We start from the raw sequence: 20661 nt of genomic DNA, 5'->3' as shown, positions 1-20661 counted from the left end.
CCAGCAGTTGGAAGTTTTTTTTTTTTTTTTCCCTGTCCTTCCTGGCCATCTGACCTTACTTTTATTCTATGTTAATTAGTGTTCCCTTATTTTGTATTTTCTCTGTTTCTTCGTGTAAAGCACTTTGAGCTGCATAATTTGGATGAAAATGTGCTATATAAATACATGTTGTTGTTGTAGTAGAGAATTGTAGTCAGTGCAAAGTGAGTCTGTTTGAATCATTTTAAAACAAGGATAAAGAAATGGGATCACAGTATGGATGCAGACATGGAGGTGAACAGAGAAAGTACAAACAATAGTGTTTTGTCAGCCCCTAATGTTTGAATCTAGTTTTACCTAAATAAAAGAGTTTAAAAAAAAAAAAAAAAAAAAAAAAACACAGTTCACAAAAGTTTTATTTTTAGTTGTTCCATACAATTAAATCTTCCAGTTTACAGAAATAAAAACAATTGCACTTTCCCAAATTCTTCCATTTTAAAAAATAAAAATGGCATGACTACACTTATCTTCACCAACACTTTACTTTGGCACAAGTGTGTGCCAATAAAATCTAGCAAGTAAACTGTTGCCAGCCAATAACAATCATATCTTAAAAACCATATGTTTCTACCATTAAGCTAAACAAAGCTGGTTACAAGCATGTCCTAAAAATTAGTCATCACTAGACTAAGAGCGGGAAATCCATATCTGGAAAGAAAGACAAAACATACACAAACAGAAAACCAAATTGAATTACCAAAATATAAAACAAACCATCAAATCAAAAATTGAATTTCATGAAGATTTCTTCAAAAATAGTTCTTTAAAAAAAGTTTTTAAAAAAAATGTCCATTCTTACAACAGATGTACATAAATATCTCCATGCTGTTTTGTAGGGGAAATCACACAACAAAAGATGACTTCTGTTTGAAATCCGGCTGGAAAAAAGATGAAACAAGAGAGTCACAATCAGCAAGTGCTTCCATGTACCCAAACTTTTTCAGGCAGTGCTACTTGACTCAATATTTGGCTGCCCTCCGTTTTCCTGAAAAATCAGCACCAATTCTTAATGCACTCAAAGTCTAAAATAGCAGAGAGGAGAGATGGAGTGCTGGGTGCGGCCTATAAAAAGGGTGTTAGTACATTACAATATGCCTAGACATGCAGTGCTTCTACAAAGTTAAAATTATCACTCAGTTTCTGAGACATGGTTCACCACACACACTGGAAAGCAAGATCAGTCACCATCTGATAATTCCAAGAGCAGCACTTTATCCGTTTAGTCTTTTTTGAACAAAGTTAATCCAGTCAGCTTGTATAATCTGCATTTTCTTCACCTGCTCTACAATTTACACGATGGCTGGTTTGCAGATCTACTACTGCAATGTAAATTACTTGCATGTAAGCTAACAGCCAAAGAGCAAATCAATGTCTTTCAGGAGGAACTAGGCTTGAACATCACACTGACTGTGCAGTGGACCGAATCACATCAGACTACGCACTCAAAATGATGGAGGACTCAATAGGCCAAGTTCAAAGCCATATTTCTAGGCTGTAGTGGGTTATGAATGTCTGGAAAAAGCAGACTATGTGGCTGTAATATATCCCCCAAAAATATGTAGTGAGAGCTCTGTATGCTACCAGATGTTACATTTACTTGATTTCTTAAACGCAGAAGATGGGGTTTAGATTTTTGCAGGCAAACGTCTTAAAAGTTATGGATGATACTGCTATACCCCAATAATTCACATGCTTTAGTGGGAGGTCCTTTTACAGATCATTTGTAGATATTGTTCCAAACTCAAAATGTACAATTAAAAAGTAAATGAATTACATTGTAACCACAAACAATCGAAGCTGACGCACTACATTTGCAACGGATTACGGGTAATTCAAATGAGCACAGCCCAGCACTCTGCCCATTAGTCTAGTTGAAGCCAAAGTCAAATGAACATGGATACTCCACTAAGGGATTACACCATTGTTGAACAAGGTACCATAGGGAAAAATTTGGGCAGAGGGAGTGAAACCTGCTGACATTCACAGAAAGTGGTTGGCTACATACTCAAGTCAAAAACAGCATGACTCAAAAGGTTTATGAACGGGTAGAAAGGTGGGAACAACAACAACAAGTGTAACCGATGAAGCTCGATGTGGTTGATCAACATCACACACACAAGCCCACATCAGCATGGCAAATGTCTTCACCAGAGAAGACAGACCGATTGCGTTGTCTGCCGTTTCTGCACATTTCACTATCAGCTATACAGTATCTCCACATGTTGTAGTGCATGATGGCTTACGGTACCATAAAGTTTGCGCAAGATGGGTACCCAAACAGCTTACCGACCTGCACAGGCTAACATCCTGAATTTCAGCAGGATTCAATCCCTCTGCCCAAAAAAATTTCATGATGTCACATTGTTCAACAATGGTGCAATCTCGCAGTGAGGTGTTAATGTTCAGTTGACCTTGGCTTCAACTAGACTAAACGGGAGACTGCTGTGCTTGTTCGAACTACCCATAAGCCATTGCAAACTTGTTGTACTGCATCAGATTCTATCGGTTGCTGTTACAGCATAATTTTCTACTTGCTTTAACTTTGATTCAACCTTGTGCATGTTCGTGTTATCCAACTGTATCACCGTAAAAACAAACTACAGTAATAATGGCTAAATTGTTTTGCATGAGATGGAGGATCTTTATATTTGAATCTGTTTAGGAATGAATTTACTACCACATCAGGTCGTTAGTAAATTTATAAAATTTTATAGAACTCTGTCCTAGTAAAGGCAAGTGATTTCATGTCTACCTTTCGTTACGACTCCACTTCTTGAAGTGCTGTCCATAGCCACCATGTTACTTAAGAACGAGAATGATAATTTAAAATTTTCAGCTAATACATTATGTCTGTTCTTAGTTATAAATACAGCAGATGTCTTGTTGAGTTTAACTATCATTGGTAATGGCAAATTTGTACAGCGATTTTCAGGAAAGGAAGACAGAACATGAGCTTCTTCATTCGGCTGCTCCCGTTTAGGAGTTGCCACACTGATCATCCATTTATCCCTGTCTTATGTCATTTTCTGCCACTCCGACTGCCTTTATGTCCTCCCTCACCACATCCATAAACCTACTTTTTTTGCTGTTCTTTTCCTCCTGAGCATTATTTTCCTCAAAGTTTTGAGCTTATTATAAGGACTAATCATGGTGCTGGAGGGTGCTGTTGCATGTTGATCATCAAATTCACTCCACACAACAGCAATAACCTTCTATAAAAATAAATCTATAAGCAACATACAGCAATGTTTCTGCATGTCTGCAAAGCAGCTAGTTATTTCAGGAAAAAGTTGTCGATTTTCCAGAATGAAAACTTGAATGATGTTCCATGATTAGGAAGAAATGTGGCCACCAGATACTGTCGTCAAGTGTGAATTTCTGTCCAGTGATACAGACCAGGCATCGTCACAAACAGCAGTGTTCTAGTATAAGCCCTCAGCTTTCCTTTGTCTAAAGTATGCTTTTTCCAAGAATGTTAGTTCTTTATAACCATAACTGGCAGATTTATTCATTTTTTTCTCTTAGCTCTGGTACATTTCTGCACATGTTCTGGGGGTGTGCTTGTTCCATTTCTGGTCTTGTTACCAGCTTTGTCTCGCTAACAGTGTCTTGACGCTGGCTGCTTTTATCCCTTTCTCTCCCCACCCATTTCTTTTTGCATGTGATCAGTTGGAGAGTGATAAGAGCTGTTGTAGTTACAGAGTTTTAGCCTTAGGTTAAGGTACATTATAATGGAGAATTTAAATGTTCTCCCTAGGTTTGCGAGGTGTTTTTCATCTACTAGTGAAAAGCATGCTGCTAGCTAGGCTATTAAATCTAATTTGTCCAGTTATAAATGTGGAGAGTTGTGCTTCTGTGCATCATGTCATGGACTATTGTACACACCAGTGAATTTCCTGTCATAGATCATTTGTTGCAACATTTGCACATACCAATCTATGTTACATGTCTTAAATCATAATTTAAACCTGGCACTTGCCTTTTTCACTACTTCCAAAGGTCAAACAAAAAGCAATTTCATAGTTATTAAACATCAACAAAAGTGGTAAAATACTCACATCATCTGCCTCAGGAGGCTGGCTGTAAACTCCCTTTGGTTTGCTTAAAGAAGAAGGATGAGAAAAGAGAAAATGGTCAGCACACTTCTTCAAAAAAATTACAAGTAGGGTCTAACTCGGTGAAACTAATTGAGTGACACACAAAGGGTATTTGGGGCATCCTCCATTTTTGTTTACAGGTTATAAAAGGCATAAAATCAAATCAACAGTCTTTTGCATATTTTATAGATAGTAACAGAATCACTATGCCAACAATTACATACCCTACCCCATATACATTTTTTTTGGTGTTGGTCCACATCACTGGACAACCAAAATCAACACAACCACCTGTAATCAAAACATTTAGAAGTACTTCAGGGGCAATTAGAAAAACCAGCAAAACTTACCTTTGACTTTTCGCTTTCAAATCTAGGAGGAAAAAATTGAAAAAAATGCCTTCAACAATTTTGAAATAATACTGTATGCAAGGCAAGCAACAGTACAGAAAACGTCCAAAAAAATAAAATGCAGAATAATATGGCTTCCATAAAAGAAATCCCGTTTTGGTACCAAAGTTTCTAAACCATCTGGGAAGTAAGATCACCTATCCCTAGGAAATACACTGGTAGTCTAATTGCTAGTGTTTATCCCCTGCACTCCCAAAAATAAACTTTCCATATGAAAGGCCATTGTGTGCATTAAAGTTTAGTCAAGTTGTCTTAAAAACTTTCATAAAAAAGTTAAATGCAGCATGTAGTTTTAAATGTACAGTGTCTGGCTATGTATGCAACTCAGTTTTTTCCTTTGCTGAAAACGTCCAGGACCCTGAATGTAAAGGAAGAAGATCATTTTTGTTTATTTTAGAATGCACTTTGCTTTAATTCAGAGATGTATGCCTTCTCGGTTTCTCTGCCCAGTTTCTATTGTCTTAAGTCTAATTTGCAATGTGATGATAGGAACTGAATACAGTGGCAAGACTCACAAGCACATTAGAGTTGGAGCTTTATGTTATGGCATAAACCAAACTTGTTTGTTTTGGTTACTTCTGCATAATGCCACTACACTTAGAATGTTGTCTCAACATAAACCCTAAAACTTTTGCAGAGTTCACTTGTGAAAGATCCGTCTCACCCATTTTGTCCATAGTAAACTATTTTCCTACAGAATTTTTTTTTTGTTTTGGACTGCAGCATGATAATGCAGTGTGGAATTCTTCCTGTCTATGTGAATTTCCTTCTGGATACCCCAGTTTTCTCACACATTATGAAAGACATGATAGTATGTATGACTGGCCCTGGTGATGGGCTGGCAACCATGTCTAGGAGCGGTTCCTTGCTAGGTTACCATTCAATGATTTCAGGATAAGCTCTGACTATGGCTCCAAATTTGATTAATCAAGCTAAAGTGTGTTGTGTAAAAAGTATTTTTATATTTCTGAAAGATATACAAATTAGAAATTACATTACTAAGCAGTGACACTTGGTTGGGCATTCTCCCCTGTATTTACTTCCTATAATTACTGTGAAGCTATCCTATGGAGCCATTGCGGAAATATTTGCCAATAGGTTATAATTAAGATCGTTCGATTACTTCAGCCTTACTGGTAAAATTCCACCAGGCTTAGGATTGTTCTTGGACAAAGGGTTGGGTAAGAAAGTAGTAATTTGATGAAAGTATTGTTTTAGTTTTTACTTTTTCTCTTCCAGGAAATGTTCCCCACTGAAAATATGGAAAGTTTAAATTGACAATAATTACACCATGTTTACTACACCCACCCTTATAACAAAAAAAAAAAAAAAAGTGTATGTCTGTCCAGTTGCTAGATCTCTAACATTCCACCGATGGTGCATCACAAAAACTTTCAGTAATAAATGTATTGCACTTGACATTAACAAGGCTTTTACCAACCCCTCATCAAGAGGCATATAAAGGAGACATACATGTTGCATGGTACACTGCCAATGTGAACGCTGGGGCCTACATTGATTACTTATATTTTAACCTGTCGTACACGGGTAGTACAATAACAGAACTCACCTGGAAGATAGCCTTTACGCTGGGCATACCAAACTGCCAGTCCAATTAATGCAATTGTTAATAAAATTATTATTACAGCCGCAACAATCCCACCAACATTAACATCACCTAAAAACAAACAAATCAATTGATCATTCAATGACATCTTCAAATCAATGTGTTCCCTTGTTCGATTATTTTCTCATTGATACCCATATCAGCCCAAAGCCCTCATGATGGTTCAACTTACGAACTTCCATCCTCACGGCTCCACATTGAGTAGGATTTCCAATGCCATTACTTGCTTGGCAATAATAGTCGGCAGTATCAGCTTTTGATACAGGGTTAAAAGTCTGCAAACAAAAATGAACAATTGTCAGGTAGGGCCAACAAAGACTTGCATTATGTACAGAAATTTAATGGGCTGCTTTGACTTTAGTAAATAAAGATGTGGTCTGCCTGACAAAACATTAATTTCAGGCACAGTTGTGAACACCTACATTTTTGTTAAATCCATTACACATAGGCTTAAACTTGTGTTATGGTTTGGTGAGCAATGCAAGTAGAGAAAAGCTCCAAAAATAAAAATGTAACTAATGGAAGGGAGGCTGAACACTGAGCCTAGGCGGAGTCCAAACTACTACAATTTTCACACACACACCCACCCCTTGGTTTTCACCTTTTCTCCATACTACCCCTGTGTGTGTGTATATGTATTTTATATATATATATATATATATATATATATATATATATATATATATATATATATATATATATATATATATATATATATATATATATATATATATATATATATATATATATATATATATATCTCAAGTTTTATTAAGAAGAAAATTAAACCTTTTTAAACTGAGGGAAAATATACCAATAACTATTTGTTAAGGATCTCTTTGTATACCACGTTGTCAGTTCAGCACTCTGGTTGTAATATGACCAAGCTGTGCGAGCTTACTCTTGAGAATGCAACGTATAGTTGTCCAGGAGAAAAGCAATCTTGCCTCAAATCAATGGAAACCTTTTGTAGGGTCTGTCCCCGAGACTTATTACTTGTTATCACGAAGCAGAGCCTTACTGGAAACTGGAGGCATTTGAATTGAAATGGGAGATCAGAGGGTATAACAGGGATGCGAGGAATACATTCAGAGTGTGGAGAAACTCTGGAGACAGTGTGTGTATTAACTTGTGGATTTTTCTGTATTTGGTGGCAGCGTGACGAAGTTGCTTCCGCAAGACCGCATTAGCCGTGGAGCTCAGCTCGGAGCATATTCTTTTCCCACCTTGTCAATTGTGTAATGCGTTTTTTGAACAGGTTTGATTCATGGAAGTGATCACTTGTACTGCGATCAGTCCGTTCACGTGAGCTGCTCTCTTGTGTGATGTTGCGATGTCCACGGCTTTATTTAATGTTAGCTAAGACCCGGCACTTAAAAGTTTCTCGCTGCAGCAATTTTAACTCCGTTACAGAGTGATCCAAAGTATCATTTATACCTCGTGTCTTCTAATTAAACTTATATCTCGCGAATGTGGTATTCGTCATAGGCATGACGAACGGCAGCAGGAGCATGTCTATAAACTTAATTTAAACTTACGGTTTACATCGTGCTTTGTTTCCGCAGTAGCTGCGCTTATGAATATGCTTGTATGTGTTTTTTCTTCAGCGCTCTTTGGAGCTCTTCCTTGTTTTCTACGTACTGCGTTCACAGTCAGTTCACGCGATTACGTGGAAGGGGTGATGATGCGACACGCAACTCCACCTCCCACAGCCATCGAGCTGCACTCTATTACAGTATATGGATAAAAACAGGTTACAGTTATGACCATTACGCGTAGAATTTCGAAATGAAACCTGCCCAACTTTTGTAAGTAAGCTGTAGGGAATGAGCCTGCCAAATTTCAGCCTTCTACCTACACGGGATGTTGGAGAATTAGTGATGAGTCAGTCAGTGAGGGTTTTGCCTTTTATTAGTACAGATTTAAATTTGTAATTTTTTCAAAACGCATGATGAGAGTCCTAGGTTTAGAGGTATCTGATCCCTATATGCGGTAAGCTGCTGCTATCTCAGTGTCCAATTTGAAGTCTTCTCCAATTATTTTAGAGAACAGTTCGGCTACGAATTTCACTGGATTTGTCTCTGCATGACCAATGGTGTTTAAATATCAAAACACCATACATTTTCCCCCAGAATTGCTTTTGGCCACAAGTAACTTCTATAGAGCCCACTAAGCACACCAGTCTATAATCACTTTGAGAACTGTGCATGGCTGGCATGGCTAAAACACAATTAAAACCCTGAAATTTTGAAAAACAATGGAATTCAAGGAAGCCAAACTGAATTAAAAAAAAAATTAGTTTTGCAGCGGTATATCTACAACAACCCACAGTTCACAGCAGGGAGATCAAAGCATATCAACTAAACACACGGCAAAAGGCCTACTCCCTCAGTAATTTGCCACAAACTGCAATAGCAAGTCATTTTTACTCTGTATTAGTTCTTGTTCTGTGAGCTGGTTTGTATAGAAAAGAATATTTCCAGAAGATAAAGCCAAAAAAAGGTTTTAGATTTCATTAAGCAGATTACTATTTCGACCTTCATTTATGAAACAAACATACAAAGAACAAGAAATGCTTTAGTTTCTGACTTGGAGTTTGACTTTATTTCACCTCAAATACTTTAGGACCTCCATCTAATACATTCACGCAGAATTAAATTTCCAAATTGTTGATAAACACCAATTCTCCATAACGTATTAATACAGTATGACAGTTATTAAATACTGCACTATAATAGAGTGGCACTCTGCCCAGGGTGGGCTCTTGCCCTGTACTTAAACATCAACCTAAGCACTTAAATGAATTGGGCAGTTAGGAAAAAGGGCAGATAAATTGATAAAGGAGGATAAGATACCCCATGAATAATCTTTGTGCAGTGACGGTGTATGTTTAAAATTTATTTTTGTTTATTGGTATTTTGGGATTTTTTTTTTAAGCAAGCAAACAATGTTAGCTCACAGAAAACTCTTTTTAAATAAAATTAAAAAAAAAATTAAAAAAAAGCTGACTATCACTCGACTACTTGCAAACATGGAGTCAGCAAACTGTAAAATTCCTAGTGTGGCAACCAGTAGACAAGAGCAGTTTCCCCAGACATGATGCAATTTACTTCACTCCAAGTTGCTCTGAACTAGATAGAATATTCTGTCAATGTGTTTTAGAAGTTACAGCTCATAAACCTATGTTAATAAAAACAAAGCTAAAAATACAATACTGAAGTAAAATAAGCCATCTTGTAATGTCTTAAGTCCAGTACAGATTTAAGTGTTATAAAATTAAAATGTACTCTATGTCTATAATGCATAATATTCCAATACTTGGAGATGTAATTAGATTACAATAATCTGTCACTTGTACTATATTACCCCAACTATGTTCTGATGTTACAAAAAATTCTAATATAAGTGCCATTTTTTCCCCCCCATTACCACAGACACAGTATTCACTGCATGTAAAACTAATGCATACTACATATTCACCACTTTAGTAAATTTCATTCAAGAAGAAAAAGAAACTCACCAGGGTGCCTGCCTTCGAGTCCAGAATGTAAGAGGAGTTTTGAAAGGCAGGAATTTGACTGGGTGAATCTGGAACCAGAACGTTGTTTCTATACCACTTATATGTACATGGGGGAGAACCATCCTTATCAAAACAGGTCAGTGTAACTCTACTTCCTGTGGTTGCTGAGGTGGGTATAGAGCACACAGGTGTTGATGGAGGTACTGGTGGGGAGGGAAAAAAAAAAGAAGAAGATTATAAAGAGCCAATCAAAACACATCTTTACACAACATCCTTTTATAAGCAAGGAAGTAAATTTCTGTAAGGATTTGTAATCAAAAATTAACAAGTCCAGTTTCAAGAAGTCATATTTTGATATTTTTCACCAAAAAAAAAAAAAAAACACTGCTACTTTGAGGAAGAAATGCTAGAAATATACTAATGCATGCAATATGTACTTTAAGTACCCCCTTCTAGCCTGTTGGTTTCCGAATTTGTCTCATAGCTTAATCTAGTTGAATCATGTGCTCAGTGTGTTATAAGAAAAACATTCAGGTAACTGACCAGTATCAAAGCTTGTGGAAGTTGCTGCAAATAAGCTGGGGACTCCATGCTTGATCTCATTCTTCTGTCTCATGGTACAGTGTGGATGAACTGAAGTCTGCTAACTAGGGCTACCTGTATTAGATCCGATTCACATTCCTGGAACCATTTAACACTAGAATCCATGAATCCTACGAAAAAAGTCATAATCCCGGGCCACCTTAAATTCCTTCGGACCTCTCCATCAGCATCTGTTTTGTAAATGTATCAATCAGCACAGGCAGCTAGCAGCCTGCTATCCTTTTCCCCCCATCGACGTAGCTGAAGTTCTCCCAGCTCAAGTATATGTGGGTGCGAGGTGCTTTGAGTTGTATAGGGTAAATAATATCTTGTTATTTGGAATACATACGTTTCATTTGTGTTCCGTATCTACAACAATCCGGGTAAATGTGAGGCAAGAAATGCTGAACACATATCTAAAGCAGAAACTTGTTCCATGTTATAGTAATAAAGACATGAAGTGTATAATGTGTGAAGACTTTAGTCCACATATCAAATAAATAATTGTGCTTTTATTTAAGGATAACCAAAGAAACATTAATCATTCAATTTACATGCTGCTGTCAATGACTTGAAAACCTAAATTCAAATATGAATTGACAGAAAGTTAATGTCTTCTTGGATGGAGCGGAGGTAAGAACTGCTGCCTTATAACCAAATAGTTGCGGGTTGGAGTCCAGGTGCTCCTCATTTTGACTAGTGAGCTGCTATTATTAGTACTAGAATATAATAAAAACACACATCAGATTTGAGCCAAACACCCAGTGTAAATTTTGGCTACTTGTAAAAATGAGCATTTTATTTATTTATTTTTTTATCATTTAGTTTTATTCTCTCAGCGACGTTCATGTGGTACAACGAACTTGCTTCTACCTCTCCGAGTTGATGGCGTTTATCTTCATTCTTTTCACAACAGCAGCAATGACCACAGTTGGTGCCGTGGGAGGTGCCTGCTAAGAACTACTCTTTGTACCCAGTGTTAAGGAATGTTCTAGTTTGCCATGGAACATCATAGGGCTGGGCGTTTAATCGAAAAGTAATCGAAATCGGCATTCAGAACCTATAATCGATCCAATTTTTCCAGGTCGATTATTTCGATTACTTTCTCTTTAAAAACACTATCGTGTGACCCCGCTCCGTTACGTTATTCCGCTGACATGTTGAGCATGGAGAGCTTAAACACTGACACAACCGAGCAACAAGAGCAGCTTGTACCAAAGAAAAACGCAGTCTCCGTCATTTGGACACATTTTGGCTTCAGTAAGGATGACATCGAACAAAATGAAGTCTGATGTAGACACTGTAGTAAAACAGTTTCTACGCCCAAAGGCAACACCACCAATTTGTTTCAACACTTGAAGCACAATCATGTTACTGAATATGAACAGTGCATGGCTCAAAAAAAAAACCAAAAAGAGACTGACAAGCGCACAGCAACAAGTGCCTCCGCAAAGCAGATGTCGATAACACAAGCGTTCACAAATGCCACACAATATGAGAAGAGTTCAAGAAGATGGAAAGAAATAACTGATGCTATTTGTTATTACATCGCAAAGGATATGACTCCCTTGGCTACAGTGGAGCGAAGCTGGTTTAAACACCTCGTTAAAACTCTCGACAGAAGATACACTGTGCCATCGCAATCACATTTTTCTAAAACTGCGCTACCAGACATGTACAAGACATGTTGTAAAAATGTAGCTGCTGAACTGAAAAATGTTCAACACTTTGCAGCCACATCTGATCTCTGGTCAAGTAGGACGATGGACCCATTCTTGAGCCTTACTTTGCACTACATTGACGACGAATGGAAGTTGCGCCAGAGATGGCTTGAGACGGTATATTTTCCAGCCGATCACACAGCAGATATGATTGCGCAAGGTCTGAAAGATATGCTTTCTGAATGGGACCTCGCGGAAGAAAAACTTTCAGCCATTACGACAGACAACGGTGCTAATGTTGTCAAAGCTGCTGCACTTAATGGATGGTTACGGCAGCAGTGTTTTGGACACCGACTACACCTTGCAATTGGTAAGTACACGTCAGCTTAATTAAACATAATAGCATGTTATCAAATTGGGCATATCTGGCGTTTACTATATTCTGGCTACGCTAAAGTTGTTCATAAATCACCTGTATAAATGTTACAATATGCTTGATATTACAGTGTTACAATGTTAAGTTCACATTACAATGTAACATAACACTATATCATTAAAGTAAAAATCAATGTGTTGTAAAAATGTGTTGTTAATCTAAGAAATATAAGAGGCTCATTAATTTTGGTACTGTTAAAGCTTCAGGTATAAATAAAACAGCCAATAATAAAAAATAATTGTGTGTTTCAGAAAATGGATTGAAAGATCAATGTGTGACACGTGCAGTGAGGGTGTGCAAAAACATAGTCAGTGCTTTTTCCTATAGCTGGAAAAAAAAAGGCATTAATGAAGGTGCAACAAGAACTAAATCTACCACAACACAACCTAAAAACAGCATGCGTTGTCAGATGGGGATCGATGCAAATGATGATTGCAAGAGTCTGAAGACAAAAAAATCTAGGCACCTTGTTCCATCGTGGGCTGACCTGGATGTCTTTGAGGCTGTCAGCAAGGCTCTTTCCCCCTTGATGGAGTTCACAGACGCCCTATCAGGGGAAGAGTATGTGACCATTTCATTTGTAAAGCCTGTACTGCACATCCTCAATTCACGAGTGCTTGCTGAGGAGGAAGATGATGTGGAGCTGGCTAAAACTATCAAAACTAGCATCCTCACGTACCTTAAGGAGAAGTACTCAGATATTATCACAGAAGAGCTACTGGACACAGCCAGTTTTGTTGATCCCAGATTTAAAGCTACCTACATTTCTGCTCACAATGTCCCCACCATTCAGAAGAAAGTGAAAACAGAGATGGAGAAGATGTCAGAAGCTGAAGTCTGCAGAGAAAGTCAGATTACAGAGACTGCAGAACCAACAACTTCATCAGCAGTAGCAAAAAAGCAAAAGAGGTCATTAGGAAACTTCTTTAAAGGAAGTGAGGCAACACCTTCAGCTACACCCACTCTGTCACTTCAGCAATCGCTAGAAGCAGAGATGAGCGGCTATTTTGTGTCCCCCATGCTGGATAGTAAGGCAAATCCACTGTACTGGTGGAGGAAGCATCATGTACACTTTCCCACTCGAAGTAAGGTGGCAAAAAAGTATCTATGCATACCAGCTACTAGCTCCCCATCAGAGCGGGTTTTCAGTTTGGGCGGAAACATTGTTACATGCCCCAGGTCCTGCCTGAAACCTGAAAATGTTAACATGCTCGTGTTTCTTAGTAAGAACTTTGAGTAAATTCATGTTCATATAGTGACATGACAAGATCGCCAAGATCACCTCATGCAACAGTGTTTAGAGAGTTTAGAGAGTTCTATTTTTATTACAACAATCTGTTGTTTATATTGATACCTTGCACATTAAAATATTTGTTTACAGAAGATGCAAAAAAATGCACTGTTTAAAATATTTACAGGATATAGAAAAGTTATATTTAGAAGAGATACTGCTTATTTTCTACTTTTAAGAAAAACATTGAAAATAATTTATTTCGTATCTTTTATAAGAACAAAGTGTTTGTTTTAGGCAATGTGTGCTTTAATTTCAGTTGTTCAACATTGATGTTCAATAAATAATCACAGATAGTAGTGTGTTTCCTTCAATTATTTTAAAATCAAGTAATGCACCCTTCATTCAAAAATCTCTCACTTGTAATATGTGAGCATATTTACTGTACAAAACTTGTCAGTGAACTATGAGGGCAAAAAAATAAAATAATCGTTCATTAATCGTAATCGAGTTAATGTTCAATTAACCGAGATTTTTATTTTAGGCCAAATCACCCAGCCCTAGAGCATCATACTGCCAAAAAGCCAGTTTACATGTCTGAATGCTACTGCCAATAAGGGAAACTACTGACTGACAAACTTTTCAAGGTATTACATTTGAAATACTAATAGCAACACTGCATCACTGCTAACATGGACCATTAGTGGATAGACAGACTTGTGTTTTCATCATATTCTGATATTGCAGTAATTGTGGATCAGCAGAAATCAGGATCCAGACTGATAATGCTTTTCTCACTGTTTATGTTTATACTACTAAATGCACACTTAATCTCTTACAGACAATGGGGAACTGAATGGGGTCACCAGCATTCAAGCATTTCAATGCGAGTGAATAACTGAAAGGCTACTGTTAGTCACGTAGTGGTTACTCCCTATGTAACCTTTAATGGTCTTATTTCAAAGCAAAGAACTACCACTGGCAAGATGTTTTCTTTGATGGTGTCCAAAAGGCTGCCTTTTCCAAACACAGATAATGATATAGTCATGTGCAAAAAGCCGAGAATGTTTGCTGGGCTTGATAAGCTTATGTTGGCACACCATCGTGTCACCTTTTGAACCATTTACATTTTTTACATAACCTATAGATGGTTACCTGTCCATCACTGGAAACAAAGAAGGAAAGATTGTGACAAACAGGTAAAATGTTAGGCATCCAGACTGCATGACCAAAATGTTAAGGGACTAACATGCAGTGTGTTTTATCTATTGTTCGGTGTCCTTGAGTATTTAGAAAGGTGCCTACAAATAAATAAATAAAATGCATATTATCATAATATATAAAATGTGAGGCATCAGACAAATTAGTTTCCTTATTTCTCATCTATACATTTATGTATTGATCTTCCAGATGAGCATTCATTGGTTTTAAGCTCTCCGGTGTACACAGCCAGTCTCTCCAACTAATGGAAAAATCAACCTGGTTTGATTTTATCCTAGCCAGTCGTAGACTAGACCATATAAATGAAGCTCAAAGTTGAAATCCATAGAAAAGTTATCTAACATGACGCGGGCTTTAGCGGTTTGAGATTAAAGCTTCTGTTAAATAAAGGCTTCTAATTTGTATCAACCTCAACATTTTTTGCTTCAGTTATAGCATCTGAAGCATTCAGTTCTTTTTACCTTCATTAATGTCCCCCCCAACTGGCACAAAACTTATGTGAACTCAGGAGAAAGGGCACAACCAGGCCGTCTTGGAATATTCCCGATTTTGTATTAATTATATTGGCCACGTCACATTTCTCAGTTTCCATATTTCAAAATAAACTTTGTTAGCTGCATTTTTAGGAGAGAGAAAAAAAAACACACCTCTTACCTTCAACCACAAGATTGACTTGAACTTCCTTATATTGGCCTGGTAAATCACCCACAACTTCACATGAATATACTCCTGTGTCTTTTCTTGTTACTTTATTAAAGCGCAAGTATCCAGGAATCCATGAAATACGACCAACATAGGCATCTGCAGAAATGGAGAAATTAAAAAAAAAAAAAAGTAAAAAAGGACAGAGTTAGGTGCTAGTTTAAAGAACACTGCCATACTAACACAACATATGATTGTTGATAACGGAATGTACTGCGCCTCTGTAATTCATACTGAACCTATGTTGTGAAATTAATGTAAAACATAAATTGTGAAATGAATGTGAATTTAACATGAATTGATAAAAGTGGACTGAAGGAATGGTTTGTAGAAAATGTATTTGCTTACAAGCAGAACAGTTTATAAGGACCAATGTAACATGCAGTAGATTTTGTGCCATAGTACAATTCCTGCAACATCTCTTATACATAGTTTTTTCTTCCTAGAATGGACCTTGCCACAGATGCACTTCTGGGTTTTGACACTACTGACAGGAGATCTGGAGCACAAGCACATGTCTACATTTTTATTTTGGGTTAATGCATCCTAATTCTTTGGGGCTAGTGCTCTCTGCATAGGATTCCCTCATTTTACTCAGGGGGAAGGGAAGATTGAATTGTGAGGACAGCTTTATACATATTCATATTGGTTGGCAGGGCCACAGGTCTTTAGTCTGGAATGAAGTATGCAGCATTGGAGCAGTACACGGAAGTAATCCTCAGGTTGTGAGCAACTAGACACAAAGACTGCCTTTGCAAAACATTGTAGTTGCTCTTACTTAACCTTTACAACTGATGTGCTTTGTGTTAACAGTACTCACATCATGGTCTGTGTGGATAGGGATGCACCGAGCTTTCATGCTGAAGTTTATAGTTTGTCATATTTACACAGTACAATCTAACAATTCTTGTGGTCATTGTGCCAGTATTTCTCTACTTTTTTTTTTACAATGGAGAACAAAGAAAAATAAATTGTGCAGGATGATGGAGGTATGTAATAATACTGAATGCCTTTTTAGGCATTCGGGACAGAGGGAGGCTGTAATCTAGAAATATTCTTTGCTGACAGGGAGGCTAGACTCTAGCAAGAACTTTAAGACATTGCTGTGCATAGTTTGAGACATCTGGTCTTTCCTCTGGCAACTGGCGAGCCATTTTGATTATAGCAGAGATGCAAAGAGTCCAGGTCAGGTCATTAGTAATGGTCATCAAGAAATTTAAAGCTGCTGAGCCCTTCTCAGCAGCATCCCTTCCAACGGAGGGGCAAGTGTGGTCTGCTTTGTACTTCTTAAAGTCTATAACCAATTCTATGATTTTGCCAACATTAAGGAAGAGGCTGTTGTCCTGGCACCACTGTATCAAAAGACATTTTCTCTGTAGGTTGTGATGTTATCGCTGGTGATCAAGACTAGAAGTATAGTGTCATCAGTAAATGTAACAATGGAGTTGTTTGCATGCGATCGTGTCGCCAGATGTAGTTACAAGTATGACAACATGGGGCTCAGCACATTACCCTGTAAGTTGCCTGTGTCAAGGATCAACAGAGTATGTGATGCAGTTAAGTCCAAAATCCAGGTGCATAGAGTGGCACAAAGTCCCAGGTCTAGGAGCTTGGTGGTCAGCTTCTTTGTTACTACAGTGTTAAATTCAGAATTATTTTCTATAAATAATGCTTTGGCATAGCCATTTTTAATCCAGATGTGCCTGGGTGATAGGCAGTAAAAATGATAATGGCATTTCCTGTAGGCTGGTTGTGGTCCAAACAAACTAAAGGAGGTCCATACTATCTGGAATATTTCAATTAATGCATCACAGCACAAGTCTTACAAACCATTTTTTTCCCAAATGGGAGTCTATAGTCATTTACACAATCTAATTTTGTTTTCTTTGGTACTGGGATAATTATCTTTTGAAGTAATTCAGTGTCAGATTCTTAAAGTGAGATATTAAACATGCCTTTAAAAACCCTCTCCTAATTGGTCTCTATGGGTTTTGAAAACATGCCCAAAATTTCATGCAGACTGAATGGAATGCCAGCTTTACCTTATATATATTTCTTCCCCATATCATCCACCAATACTGAGAAGGACAATGTTGGATTATAGAGGAATATCGGGGAAATAAAAATCTCTTGGTTGTTTACCTGATATGCATTATTTAATGATCATGCACTACTTATTTACCCTTCCAAGTATTAACATCCATGCATTACACATTTGTATCCCATAAAACATCACCTGCTGTGGTTTTACCCGATATTCTGTCCCAAATCGTACACATTAAAAAACATCTTGCTGTATGTATTATGGTGAAGTTTGTGAGACTTCCCAATAATGTTTATTGGGTTCATCTACTCTCACTCTTAAGATTCACACACAAACAGCAATTAAAGTCGTCTTGAGTGGTGCCAATTACCAGTTACTCCACAATATTTCAAACAGGACACCATTACACATACTGTACATTCATATAGAGATCCTAACCAGGCAAAGTCAAACAGTGCCAACTGCCAGTCACTCCATAATATTCGGCATAAAATTCTCCATATAGATATTCGGTATCACAAGCTCTAACAAACATGAAGGTGTCATCATGACTCAAATAAAAGCAGAACTCTTTTGCTTATATGACACTTACTAACCAAAATCTGTCTTGTGTTTACTGCAGTTCTAATTATACAGGAGCAATCTCAATAGCCTTGTTAAACCCTGCGAAGCACACCCATCTAACTCACACTTGGTACACTTTTATTTCAGTCACTCCTGATAAAAGACAGTAGAGAAAACAGAAAAGCAACATGATATTCGTTAATATAACAATACCAAATAGAAATAAAATAGAAACTAAAATGGATATTTTAGCAAACTCTGGATATAAACAGTCTTAGAAACCTTACTGAAGAACAGGGGGTTATTTCTCATACGTGGATTACACATTTAGCTGGATGTAATTATTGATGATTTGGCATGATCCTGGATCTGTCGGTTTTTCAAAACTCTTGCTGGATGTGTGGTCATAGCAGCACATCCAAATCCTCAAACCTGCTTGGAGTAGGTTTGTTCTATGTAAACAAGGATTAACTTACACACTTAATCATTGTCCGTGCATGGAATTCATTCAGTCATGGCTTTGTCGTTCATGAACGAGCAACCAATTAATATCAGTGTGCAAATTATAAGAAGAGAATTTCATATAGAGAGGGTTTTGCGCGATCGGCAAGATCCTTTATTACTCCCGGAGGAAATTCTTTTCGAAAGATACTGCTTTAGCCTAGGGGGAATATTGTACCTCAAAAGATTTATTAGCACCTTATATTCAAAGTCAGACTCTGTGAAGTCGGGCTGTCACAACCACACAGACAGTATGCATTGTTTTGAGATTTTTTGCAGATGCGGAAAAACTATTTAAAAGTGCAGTTTGCTAGGCAATTCGTAAATTCTGTTTGGCTCTGAAATATTTTCTTCGGATTTTCATAGTGTTTCCTGGACACCTGCGGGAGCAGACAATAAAAGAAGCGTTTCATGCCATTGCAGGTACACAGGCAAAAACACCCACAGTCCCTAAAGAATGTCATGATCAGCCTAACATTCTCATTACCCAGGATTTCCAAATGTGATTGGGGCACATGGGACTGATCAGAGTGGAGTTTGATCAAACATTATTTGGAAAATTGATCTCTCCTCCTGGTGAATAATCAGACAGTGTCTTCATCTAATATTTCACCTTCGTCAATATCTCGTTGGTCAGACACAGGTTCTAGGGATATGACATTCCCTGCAACTGGGAGAGAAAAAAAAAAAGCAGACGTGCCGTCTAAGAATATCCCACTTGCTTTATTACTGGCAAACATAGAAATAAACATGGTTAACTAACTGTTTTTTCTGTAACTTCACCAAAATTCAATCAAATCAGTCTTGCAGTTTTTGAGATTTGGGGTATTTAGAGGTTTTATTCTACAGGGGGGTTGGGGAATTTGTTTACCCCTAAATAGTACCAAAAAGGGATGTCACAATATTTTGCATTTAATAATAATACCAGTGTAAATGCAGAACTCTCAATACCTTTTGATACCAAGGTAAAACCAGAAATCCCACTAAATGGCTTTTAAAAAAAAAAAAACCCATTTAAAAGGTTTCTCCATTTATAATACTGATAAGCAACAACAGCATTAAAATAATGGTATGGTCATCAAGTAGTTACAGTATCTCACAACAATGAGTACACCAGGACCGTGATGTCAGCATGGAGGAGTGGAAGAGGATTCCAGGAGCAACCTGTGAAGCTCTAGTGACCTCCATGCCCAAGAGAGTTAAGGCAGTGCTGGAAAATAATGGTGGCCGGCCAAACAAAATATTGATACTTTGGGCACAATTTGTCACTTAGGGGGTGTATTCACTTCTGTTGCCAGCAATTTAGACATTAATGGCTGTATGTCGAGTTATTTTGAGGGGACAACAAATTTACACTGTTATACAAGCCGTACACCGACTACTTTACATTGTATCAAAGTGTCATAGCTTCAGTTTTGTCCCATGTAATAATAAAATATTTACAAAAATGTGAGGGGTGTACTCACTTGTGAGATACTGTACATAAATATTATTTAAACAAACTATTGGCATTCATAAATATCAAAATGCAATGCAGGGCTTGCATTCCTGCCGCAGATCAATCCCTGCTTTCCCCGATGACAGATTTTGTTGACGGTTACTATAAAACACTTTTTACAGAAAACCGTATTCTTTTGAATTCAAAAAGGTAATAAATTGAATGGGGAATAATGGGTAAAAATATAATTTCACCCTGTAGCACATCCTACAAAAGTGGTAGCTTCAATCAGATTATAATGTAAGGCTTTAATTTATAATCTTGTATTGAGACTAAGTTTAAGGGGTTCGATCAAAAGCAATACACAAACTGAAATACGCCTAGTGTATGGGAAACCCCAAATAAAAATCCAAAATGGAAAACTATTGAAAGTGAAATAAAAAAAAAAAAAGTAGAGCCAACCAAAAATCCTAACAATGCAATGAGCACTACAAACGTATTGTATCAGTAACAAACAAACTGAACTCGGGTCAGCATCTGATGAGAGTTTTTACTGTGTTCACGCAAGAATTTGTATTCAAGTCTACT

General features: G+C 37.3%; 1 protein-coding gene across 1 annotated transcript in view; it reads right to left on the bottom strand.

Moving 5' to 3' along the window:
• Positions 1–377: 377 nt before the first annotated feature.
• Positions 378–20661, bottom strand: part of LOC120535826 (junctional adhesion molecule A-like) — a 39948-nt gene continuing 19664 nt past the window's right edge. The window contains exons 4-10 of the mRNA XM_039763931.1: positions 15479–15625; positions 9694–9896; positions 6346–6448; positions 6117–6224; positions 4487–4508; positions 4098–4140; positions 378–917 (exon numbers count right to left, since the gene is read on the bottom strand). Of these exons, the coding sequence (XP_039619865.1) occupies positions 882–917; positions 4098–4140; positions 4487–4508; positions 6117–6224; positions 6346–6448; positions 9694–9896; positions 15479–15625 (662 nt within the window). The 3' untranslated portion in view covers positions 378–881. The remainder of the gene's footprint in view (positions 918–4097; positions 4141–4486; positions 4509–6116; positions 6225–6345; positions 6449–9693; positions 9897–15478; positions 15626–20661) is intronic.

Source organism: Polypterus senegalus, chromosome 9 (assembly GCF_016835505.1).
Source record: "Polypterus senegalus isolate Bchr_013 chromosome 9, ASM1683550v1, whole genome shotgun sequence".
In the NCBI taxonomy this organism is placed as follows: domain Eukaryota; kingdom Metazoa; phylum Chordata; class Cladistia; order Polypteriformes; family Polypteridae; genus Polypterus; species Polypterus senegalus.
This window is presented reverse-complemented; position numbering and strand designations above follow the sequence as displayed.